The 11,326-nt window shown below is 43.9% G+C and overlaps 1 protein-coding gene across 1 annotated transcript; it reads right to left on the bottom strand.

Moving 5' to 3' along the window:
- Window positions 1-327: 327 nt before the first annotated feature.
- LOC130982569 (protein MIZU-KUSSEI 1) lies at window positions 328-2,023 on the bottom strand. The gene has a single exon (XM_057906605.1). The coding sequence runs from the start codon at window positions 1,805-1,807 to the stop codon at window positions 974-976; it is 834 nt and encodes a 277-aa protein (XP_057762588.1). The 5' UTR covers window positions 1,808-2,023; the 3' UTR covers window positions 328-973.
- Window positions 2,024-11,326: the final 9,303 nt, after the last annotated feature.

Here is an 11,326-nt window from a genome sequence, read left to right on the forward strand (position 1 = left end):
AATAACTTTGTTAAGTATAAAATCATAAAAAATATTTAACTAAAGAATCAAATTCTATTCTATTAATATATTAAAATCATTTTAAATCATGAAATAAATAAAATTTTTAAAGAAAATAATTTTTTTTATCATATTAAATAGTTTTGCATCAAGCTCCAAAATTTGAAGAGCCATAACAAACACTTCTAGGTTCTAAGCAGAAACCAAACATATTCCTGGATTTTCACCATTAAGGAATCCAAGTACCATAAACAAATGGCGTATAACAGAATGTTTCTTCTTTCGAAAATTAAAGAAACAAAACAACTTTGTAGCTCAACATTGGAATCCAAATAACAATTAATTTCACCACCACCTTTTGTATTACTACTAAAGCCACTTTCAAAACCTCCAACCTAAAATATCCCAAAAAGTCAATAAAGACAACATGCAATAAAGGAAACTACCACCCCCATATCACCCTTGTTTACACATCGATTGCAAACATACCAAAAATACATAACCCCCTAATCTTGAAGTACTAACACGATGCTATGCAGAATTCTTGAACTAATGTCACCTTTAAAGAAGATAACATTTATGGAACGCTGCATTGATATGTTCTCGTCTATCATTAGAAAGAATAAAAGATCCATACCAAGGTGTTCGACAAATATTTATCTGCAAATAAAAATAAACTCTCATTTGATACTACTTGACAGATTTGAACACCCACCATTCTAATTATTAAAAATATAAACCAACTAAATGTTAGGCTTCAAATTTTTCAAGTATGAAGTGGTAGTTTATCATGCAAATTAAATAACAATATATTCTAATATGGCTACTTCCATAAATACATTTCATAAGAAAAATATAGGGAATAGTCAAATAGTTTAATCAAACATTTTCAATTATAAATATCAAACTATTTAACCGTTCCCAAATATCATTTTTCAGATGAGCATGTCTTGGAAGAAGTAACCGCCATATCCTAAACTCTAAGCAAGTAAATGCTGAGTTCAGGACCACCACTCCCATCAGGGTTCATCATATAGAAAGCTTCAGAGTCCTTAGACCCAACAACCCTCTCATACTTGGCTCTCATGTACATGAGCTCACCTTCGGACCCAGCTCCATTCCCGTCACCATCACTCACTGGCAACACACCCGCACCCATCGAAATGGGCTCCACCGCCTTCAGAATCTTCCACTCCTCCGGCCCACACTCCCGTCTGTTCGCATACCCACACTTCCTCCCATTACAATACGTCCTCCACAACGGTTCTTCTAGAAGCTTCTTCTTCTTCGCCCCCTTGCTGTTGTTCTTCTTCTCGCATTCCAACGCAATTCTCACCAATCCGGAAGCCATTTCCTTCACCAAGATGCTTGTTGGTGTTGCCAGCTCGATCAAGAAGGCAGGCTGAAGCTTTGGATCTTCTTGGAATGCGAAGTGGACGTGGCCACGACGGTGTCCGAAGAGCGTGCCAACCACGCGCGTGCCTAGCCCTGATGATGACGTGTTAAGTGAACGGCTCTTCGTGAATACTGTGAATGCTGACTTCAGCTTCGATTTCGGGTACTTCTTTTTGTTCTGCTTGGTATGCTTCAGTTCCAGTGCCACGTCGACCTTGAACTGACCATCGTCGTTGTTGTCATCGTCGTCGTCATCGACCTCACAAATATGTGAAGACGAGCTGACTTTGAGAATTTCTTCCTCATCGTCGTCGTCATCTTCATCCAGTGGCTTCTTCTTCCAATGGAAGTACCTCCGCGAGAACGAGAAAGATGATTCATGAGGGGATTTGGCTGCCATTATTGTCTTCATAATAAAAGAAGAACAACATGGAAAGAAAAGAGAATAAGAAAAAGAAAGGTACTCTGTTCTACCTTTTGAGGTTGAAATCTTTGCTATGTGAATGAGTTTACATCACATGAGGTTGAAGAAAGCAAAGGAGGGTAATAAAGAGAAGCATTTTGGCATTAAGGATAATGTGATGTGAATGTGATTCTGTTTGTGAGAGGTGATATTTTTGGTTTCTTCTTTGTGGCTTCCCGGTAGTGTGTTTTAATGGGTGATTTATTGTTCATTTCTAACAACTTTTCTAATTTTTTTTCTAAAATATATTTTGTCAGGTTTTGTGCTACTGAAGGACAGGCAAGAGAATCTGACTCAAGGAAGGTGAGCAGCCCCACCTACCTATTGGAGACTTTGATGAGTGCTCCGAGGCCAACAAATGGGAATTGAAACAGACACCACAAAAAGGATTATAAAAATTATACTCTCTAATCAGGAAAATAAAACATTTTAATAAAAAAATATATATTAAAATTTTAATGTGTTAATACTTAATCAAATATTAAAAGAGGTGAGTTTTTTAAAATATTATAATTTGTATATTTAAAATAGAATTGATTCGTCCGAACACCAGGGAGGCCGAGCTTAAGCACTTCCAAGCTGGCCGCCGGTCAAAGGGAAGAGCTTGACGTCGGCCGGAATCAAACACCGCGGCGGGAATACCTGCACAAGATACTCCGACGCTCAAGTCAGTAATAATCTCAGAAGAGAGAGAGAGAGAGTAAATGAGTTTAGAGTAAAGAGTAAGAGACTGAGAGTGATAGAACCTGAGACTTAGTCTAGTGTAAGCTATGCTTTATAGGAGTTAGTTTCTACCCGTTAGTGGGTGAGTCCTAGTTTATAGATTAGTTAAGATTTATTCTGTTTTGGTGCTGTGAATCATCTGATCACGTTTCTTATCTTCAGTTGGGAAATGCCGTTCGGTCCTGATCATGGGCCGGGATTTTCGGATGGTTGATACGGGACCGAGCTTTGTGATGCACGTGTCCTTTTGTTCGAATGAGTGATGCCGAGCTTATCTGTGCTCGTGCCGAGCTTATTGGGCGGTTGGTGCAATGTCAGCCTCAAAGTGTTTGCATGCCGAGCATGCCGGGTGACCGAGGATACAGGTAACGTATCATAGCCCCCAAGCTAGCCTTGGTGTGGACAGGACTAAGGCGAGCTTCCAGACCAAGGGGACTGGATCCTCGGTCGCCGTATATGGTCCTTGTAGCCCCCAAGCTCGTCTTAGTGGACTATGTTGGTTTTGGAACGTTTTTTGGAGGCATTAAATGCTTATTTCGGTTTTTCGCGCCCTCATGAATGATTGATTTGATTGTGCTGCGCGTTCCAAGGAACCCTTGACCGTCAGATTTGCGGAGTGTTGATCGTGGGTTTTTTTATGGCTTTGATTAAGGGGTAACGCTTCATTTCTAACTGCTACCTACTCTGTAATAAGCAAGGCTTTTTTTCTCTGAGTCTTTTGTCTTGGAAACTTCTGCATTTGGGGAAATAATGAGCCAGAAAGGTGAGTGTTGATTTTAGTTTTTAAACTGTTCCTCCTATCCTTACTTTCAGTCTTCTTCTATTTTGTTCTATGGAGGAGGAAGATTCTGGTACGAGTAAGAGTGGTGTGTATGGCTGGGTTGATTCAAGGGTTAAGGAGCACGCGTCTCTATTTCGTGATGAGGAATCGGTTGACATATTAGGTTCGAATGTATGGGTTAGGAGTGGTAGTGGTATAAGGATAGAGGTTCTTCCCTGTGAGGCCAGTGACCGGGTTTACCATCGTCGTGATGATTGGGCTTATTTTTATATGTACAGTTGTTTATTTACTGAGTTGGGGGTTAGGGTTCCGTTCACTGAGTTTGAGTGTGGCGTTCTTTACTGGTTAAATTGTGCCCCCAGTCAACTGCACCCGAATTCTTGGGGGTTCGTGAGAGCTTTTGAAGCGTTGATGGGTTTTCTTGAGCGACCACCTTCTCTTCGGTTGTTCTTTTCTTTATTTCAGGCGAAAGGGGTTGATCGTGGTGTTTGGGTGAACTTAAGTAGTTATCCACGTCGTGCGATTTTTGGTCTTTACAAATCTTCCTTTAAGGACTTTAAGACTATGTATGTTAAAGTGAGGAGTGTGCCTGAAGAGTTTCCCTTCTACTTGAGTGAATACCTCGTTGAGAGATTCCCTTTATTTTGGTGTTCTGAGCCCATGCAATCTCTAGATGTGGATGATAGGTCGGATGATGATCAGCTTGTTATGGAATTTTTGTTTGAAAAGTTGGGGCCTAAAGGATTGTTGTCTGTTTCTGAATTGTTAAAGTGGGATTTCGATAGAGAGGCGGTTCTGAGATATCTAGGTAATCTGGCTGTGTTTTGCTTAGTTTGCTGTTTTATCTTCATCTGTTCTTATTTTGTTGGCTTGTTGGTGCAGGTGAGAAGGTGCCTACGATTACTACTGCCGGTCTGAAGTCATTTTTCAGTCAGCGGAGGAAAGCTGAGAAGGAAAGTTCGGCTACCAATGCTGATAAAGGTCCTGTGACTCAGTCCGAGGCTGCTCTCAGGTCTAAACGAAAAAGGGGTTTTGCGAAGGAGAAGATTGTCGAGGTTTTCTTGAAGGAAGGGGATTCTTCTATGGAGCTTCAGCGAGTAGAGACTGCCTATGAGTCTCAGAAAAGATTGCATGGTTATTTGGAAAATGTTCATTGTCGTTCACTATGGGGAAAACTGTATCCTTTTTCTGTCATGGCTGATGAACTTTGCTGCTTTCCGGATGACATGAAGATGATCGAGGATGTTGGCCATGTGGGAGTGAGCCGCTTTATGCAGGTGAGGGTTGTGTTTGTCTTAATTTGCGTTTGTCTTCCTTGTATTGATTGTACTTTGCTATTGTTGTAGGTGATTGGTGCACGTATGGTAGCTGTTGGCCGTGCTCAAGAGCTGGTTTTTGAGAGAGAGAACAAGTCTGCTGTGGATGTTGCCGAGTTGTCCTCGGCTTTGGAGAAAAAGGAGAAGACTATTAGGGAGTTGTCCTCTTCGTTGGAGTTGAAAGAGTCCGAGCTTGCTGAGAAAGAACGTCTTCATGTTTCCTGTGAGGAGGAGATGAAAACTGTTAAGGCTGACAATGATCGCTTGGGGTCTAGGGTGAAGGAGTTGCAGACTGAGGTTTATGAATCATATGCTCAAGGTTTCGAGTGCGCTGTGTCTCAAGTTCGGGTGTTGTTTCCTGGGTCGGATGCGGACAAGCTTGATGCAACTAAGGTGGTTGTAAACGGGCGGCTTGTGGATGATGGCGCTGCTGATAGCGGGGAATCTAGCATTGGGGATAAGGCCGAATAGGCTTTAGTTTTTTATTTTGTACAAGGTGTAATAGCTTTTGGATTTGTGACTGTTTTTGTTTTGTTGAACAAATTTGAGAACTGATCTTGGTAGTTATATTTTGTGTTCCGAGTGTGTGGCTCGGCTTGATTATAACTTATTTGAAAATGAAGTCTGGTACTTCGATAAATTATACCAGTATGTTTTTATTTGAAAAATGATTGCGTATGTGCATGAAAGGTAGTGGCAGCCATCATCGATCAAATTATCGATGAGGGGAGTTGGGATTCTAGGTAAAGGGCTTCTGTTTAAACGAGCCTTTGAGATTTCGATCGAATAGCTTAGTTATTGTTTGTGCTTGTCTATATTTGCACGCGTTTCTCCGAGTATTACTTTCGGAACGTGAGGATTGTGCTCCGAGTATGAGGCTCGGGTTAGTTTTGGATGACGGTAATGTACTTGTCCGAGTATTATGCTCGACATGCGCATGTTGAGTTCCGAGTATGAAGCTCGGATTAGTATGTTACTCAAATTTTGAGTTGCTTTTGTGGTTGGGATTTTCCGAGAATTAAGCTCGGTTAGTGATGGTAAGGTTCCGAGGATTATGCTCGGATTTTTTGAAATGTACGTTTTAACTGTCAAAATGTGAACCGTTGTTCAATAGTTCGTACGAGTACAATGGTTTGCTGCGTCCGGCCTCGTTAAAACCCTTTTCGAGTAAAACCCATGTATTTTGGGAAAAAACCTTCGGCGGGAAAAAAGAGTACCATCATTCGCAAGTTATATGTTACATCATGACTGATATTTTCTTAAGGAGGAAATGTTCCATGTTCCTGGAAGTTGATCTCCTTGAAGAGTTTCGAGCTTGTAAGCCCCCTTTCCGAGATTATGAAGTATTCGGAAAGGTCCTTCCCAGTTTGCCGCCAATTTGCCATGCCCTGGAGGTTTCCGGGCTTCCTCAGTGCGCCTAAGCACGAGTTCTCCATTGTTGAAAGATCTAGGAACCACTTTTCTGTTGTGTCTTTGCTCTAGGTATTATTTTCTGGCTCGCTGTTTTATGGCGGAGATGTCTCTTTCTTCTTCGATGAGGTCTAGTTCAGCTGTCCGAGCTTGTAGGTTGCCCGTTTGATCATAGAGCTCGGTTCTTAATGTTGGGATGCTGACCTCTACTGGGATAAGTGCTTCTGCGCCATATACCAGTTTGAAGGGGGTCTCCCCTGTGGCAGATTGAATGCTAGTGTTGTAACTCCATAGAACTTCTGGAATGAGGTCTGCCCATTCTCCCTTAGCGTCGCCGAGCTTTTTCTTTAATCCCTGCAAGATAATTCTGTTAGCTGATTCAACTTGTCCGTTAGTTTGCGGGTGCTCTACTGAGCTGAAATGATGTTTGATGTTAAAGTTTGTTAGAAAAGCGGCGAGCTTATGATCTGTAAATTGTCTCCCATTGTCCGAAATTATCTCTCTTGGTATACCATATCTGCATATGATATTTTTCCATAAAAAAGATCGCACTTTTTCTGCCGTTATGTGTGCTAGTGGTTGTGCCTCTATCCACTTAGAGAAATAATCTATTGAAACCAAGAGGAACTTTACCTGGCCTGGCGCTTTCGGGAAAGGTCCGAGGATATCTAATCCCCACCTATCGAAAGGCCAGCTTACCTCTATGGTGTGGAGCTCTTCGGCTGGGGTCTCGGAGAGGGTGGCATGCTTTTGACAATTATCACATGCCTTAACTTTGGAGATGCAGTCCCGTTTTATCGTCGGCCAATAATATCCTGTTCGCAGGATCTTTGCTGCTAATGCTCGGCCGCCAATATGGTTGCCGCAGACTCCTTCGTGTGTTTCGGCTATGACCTCCTCGGCCTCCTCGTTGCTAATACACTTAAGTAGTGGTTGTGAATGCCCTCGTCTGTACAAAGTGTTTCCGAGCACTGTATAATAGCTTGCTCTTCGTCGGAAGAGTGGCAAGTTCGGCTCGTCGTTTGGTATAGTGCCTGTGTTGATGTAATTGAAAAAGGGTGTTCGCCAATCTGGGACCTGTGTAATACTCAAAATTGTATCCTGCTCAAAACTCGGTTTGTCAAGCGTTAGCTGGGACAGTGCCGACGTGTTTCCGGTTTGCCGAGTTGTGGCTAGTTTAGATAACACGTCGGCCCTGGTATTGTGTTCTCGGTTTACATGAACAATATCAAATTCTTTAAATTTTGAAATTAGATCCTTTGTTATGAGCCAATATTTCTCTAACAAAGGATCTTTTACCTGAAATTCGCCCTTTATTTGATGTACCACTAAAGAGGAGTCGCAGTAGGCTGTTATTCGAGGTATTTGCAGTTGTAGGGCGAGCTTTAGTCCCGCGAGTAGGGCCTCATATTCTGATTGATTGTTGCTTGCGTTGAAGCGAAACTGTAGTGACTGCTCGGCCACCACTTTGTCTCCTTCTTTGAGTAGTATCCCAGCCCCACTGCCTTCTTTGTTGGATGCTCCATCTACATGTATGGTCCATCTCACTTCCGTGTTGTGCGTGTCATTTGTCATTTCTGATATAAAGTCGGCTAGCACCTGTGACTTCAGTGTTTTCCTTGATTCGTACCGAATATCGAACTCGGGGAGCTCGACCGACCATTTTATTAATCTGCCGGCGAGCTCGGGTCTGGTTAGTATCTGCCTTAATGGTTGGTCGGTTCGTACTATGATTGTGTGGCTCTGGAAATAGTGCCGCAGTCTTCTTGCTGTTGTGATTAGTGCCAGTGCCAATTGTTCTATCTTCGGGTACCTTGTTTCTGTTGGTTGCAGTACCCTACTGATGAAATACACTGGGCTCTGCTTTTTCCCTGTTTCTGTTACCAAAACCGAGCTTATAGCATGGTTAGATACTGATAAGTATAAATATAATGGGTTACCTGTCTTGGGTTTCTGGAGGATTGGTGGCGATGTCAAGTGTTGTTTAAGTTCGGTGAAGGCATTTTCACATTCGTCTGTCCAGTTGAACTTCTTGCCTTTAGAGAATGTTTGGAAAAAGTGATAAGATCGGTTTGCCACTGCAGGTAAGAAACGTGACAGGGCGGCTATTCGTCCTGCAAGTTGCTGGACCTCCTTTACTGTTCTTGGGCTTGTCATGTTTAGCACGGCCTTACACTTTTCTGGGTTGGCCTCGATGCCTCGAGATGTTAACATGAATCCGAGGAACTTTTCTCCTTGGACTCCAAAAGCACATTTGTCTGGATTGAGTCTCATGTTGTATGCTCGGAGCTGTTTGAAGATTTCTGATAGGTCATCACAGTGTGACCCCTGCATGGGTGTTTTGGCCACCATGTCATCTACATAGACCTCCATATTGCGGCCTATCTGATTTTGGAATACCTTGTCCATTAACCTTTGATATGTCGCACCTGCATTCTTTAGGCCAAAGGGCATTACCTTGTAACAAAAATTTCCATGTTCTGTTATAAAAGCCGTTTTGCTTTGGTCTTCTGGATGCATCAGAATCTGGTTATAGCCAGAGTATGCATCCATAAAACTCAAAGCTTTGAAACCAGAGGCGTTATCAACTAGTTTATCAATGCAAGGCAATGGGTATGCATCTTTAGGACAGGCTTTATTTAAATTTGTAAAATCGACGCACATGCGCCATTTACCTGAACTCTTCCTTACCATTACCACGTTGGACAACCATGTGGTGAAGCGAATCTCTCTTATGAAACCTGCATTGAGGAGCTTTTGGGTTTCTTCAAGTGCTGCTTGTCTTTTCTCCTCTCCGAGGTTCCTCTTCTTCTGTGCGACTGGTCGGGCTGTTTTGTCAATTGCTAGCTTGTGGCAGATGACCTCTGGGTTTATTCCGGGCATGTCCTCTGGCGTCCATGCGAAAAGGTCGGCGTTTTGACGCAGTGTGTGAATGAGTCTTGCTCGGTCCGCCCCTTCTAATGCTTCTCCAACATATGTGTATTGGTTTTCGTCTGCTGTTAGTGTTACTTGTTGAAGATTATCCATTGGCCGAGGTCTTTCGCTTAGGTCTTCCCTGGGGTCAAGATCGGCTAGTGTCGCTGTGCTGGCAGACGTTTGGATGGCTTGGACCTGGGGCCGAGCTTCCTGTTTTGCTTGTACTGGTTTTAGACCGGCGTTATAGCATTGCCGAGCTTCTTGATGGTCGGCATACACCGTAGCGATCCTGTTTTCCTGCACTGGAAACTTGACACACAGATGTAATGTGGACACCACTGCCCTGAATGTGTTCAGTGCGGGTCTCCCAAGTATAATATTATAAGGGCTGTAACAGTTTACTATTAGGTATTGAATGTCAATTGATTTTGCCATAGGGATCTCTCCCATTGGGGTCTTTAGCCATATGTGTCCCATGATGGGGACTCTCTCTCCGGAGAACCCAATTAGCTCTCCAGAGGAGGGTTGTATCAATTTTTCTGATAATTTCATTTTAGTAAACGTAGAGTAAAATAAAACGTCAGCACTACTACCCGGGTCTAACAATGTTTTTCTTACCAACAGATCTCCAACCTGGATTGAAATTACCACGGGGTCGTCGAGGTTGGGGCTTGCCGATTTGAAGTCTGTTTGGTTGAAGGATATTGTGACGTCTGGTCCTTTGTCCTTCTTTGGTTGTATGGTTCCTTCGATTGCCAGCATTGCTCTGTAGCTCCGCTTCCTGGCCGAGCTTGTTTCTCCTCCTCCTGCGAATCCTCCCGATATGTGGTTGATGACTCCTCTTGGCGGATCAGGAGTGATCCTTTCTTTTTTGTCGTCAACCGTTGTTTGCTTATGCTCTGCCCTGTCCGAGTTTCCTCCCTTGCCCTTCCTGGTCTCGATGTACTTGTCCAGGAGACCTTGGCGTGCTAGTCTTTCCAGGAGGTCCTTTGCGACGATGCAGTCATCTGTTGTATGACCGAACTTCCGGTGGAAGGCGCAATGTTTTGTCTTGTCCACGAATCGTTGATCCTGGTAGTTCCCTGCTCGGGCTGGTGGTTTAATGATTTTGGCGTTGAGGATTTCTCTGATGATGTTTTCTCTTCTGGTGTTGAATCTGGTATATGTGTTGTACTTTGATGCTGGCTTAGAGGGTTTCTTTGTGTCCCGGTTGCCTGGAGATCGGAAGGTCCTTTCCTCATCTCTCCGGTGTGGTTGTTTGTCTGATTTCTGGGCTTCTCGGAGCTCTTCAATCTCCATTTGTCCAGCCGCTCTTTCTCGGAACTCCTCCAGGGTCTTCGGCTTTGTTATGGCGATGGTCTCCCGGAATTTACCCGGTCTGAGGCCGGCTTTGAGGGCGTGCAGGTGAACAGCCGGGTCCAAGTCTTGGATTTCCATGGTGGCGTCAGCGAACCTGGTCATGTAATCTTTCAGGCTCTCATGCTGGCCCTGTTTGATGGTGCCGAGATAGTCTGATCCGTGTACATAGATTCTTGAAGCTGCAAAGTAGTCGATGAATGATCTGGCGAGATCTTCAAAAGAGGAAATTGATCCCTCAGGGAGTTTGGAGAACTAGAGTAATGCGGCGCCGTCGAGGTAGGTTGGGAATGCTCGGCAAAGGACAGGCTCGTTCTTTGGGCCGTTGAAAAACATCATTGACTGGAACTTCTTTATGTGGGCTCGGGGGTCTCCGAACCCTTTGTACGGTTCCAGTGCAGTCGGAAGGGTAAAGTTCTTGGGCATCTGATAGTTTGTGATCTCCTCGGAGAAGGGGTTGTCGAGGGTGAGTTTCTCCTTTGGCGGGGCGATGTTCAAGGGGTCAGTAGTACCTTGAGCCGAGTTTTTGGAGCTTTCCCCATTGTTCTGAGTAGACAACTCGGCTATCCTTCGTACCTCCGCCTGTAGCTCGGCGATTCGAGCCAGGAGGTCATCCTGTGAGAGTTGTGGATTTTCCTTGTCAGCCATATCCGAGGATCGGGAATCCTGCAAAATAGGGTAGAAGACTAAACAAAGAAAAGAGTGGGGTTAGATATATTCGGCCCCACGGTGGGCGCCAAGTGATTCGTCCGAACACCAGGGAGGCCGAGCTTAAGCACTTCCAAGCTGGCCGCCGGTCAAAGGGAAGAGCTTGACGTCGGCCGGAATCAAATACCGCGGCGGGAATACCTGCACAAGATACTCCGACGCTCAAGTCAGTAATAATCTCAGAAGAGAGAGAGAGAGAGAGTAAATGAGTTTAGAGTAAAGAGTAAGAGACTGAGAGTGATAGAACCTGAGACTTAG

The sequence above is a fragment of the Arachis stenosperma genome, chromosome 5 (genome assembly GCF_014773155.1).
Source record: "Arachis stenosperma cultivar V10309 chromosome 5, arast.V10309.gnm1.PFL2, whole genome shotgun sequence".
Lineage (NCBI taxonomy): Eukaryota > Viridiplantae > Streptophyta > Magnoliopsida > Fabales > Fabaceae > Arachis > Arachis stenosperma.

What these genes read in the sequence shown, in the direction of transcription:
- LOC130982569 (XM_057906605.1), bottom strand. Translation starts at nt 1,807, where the DNA reads ATGAAGACAATAATGGCAGCCAAATCCCCTCATGAATCATCTTTCTCG.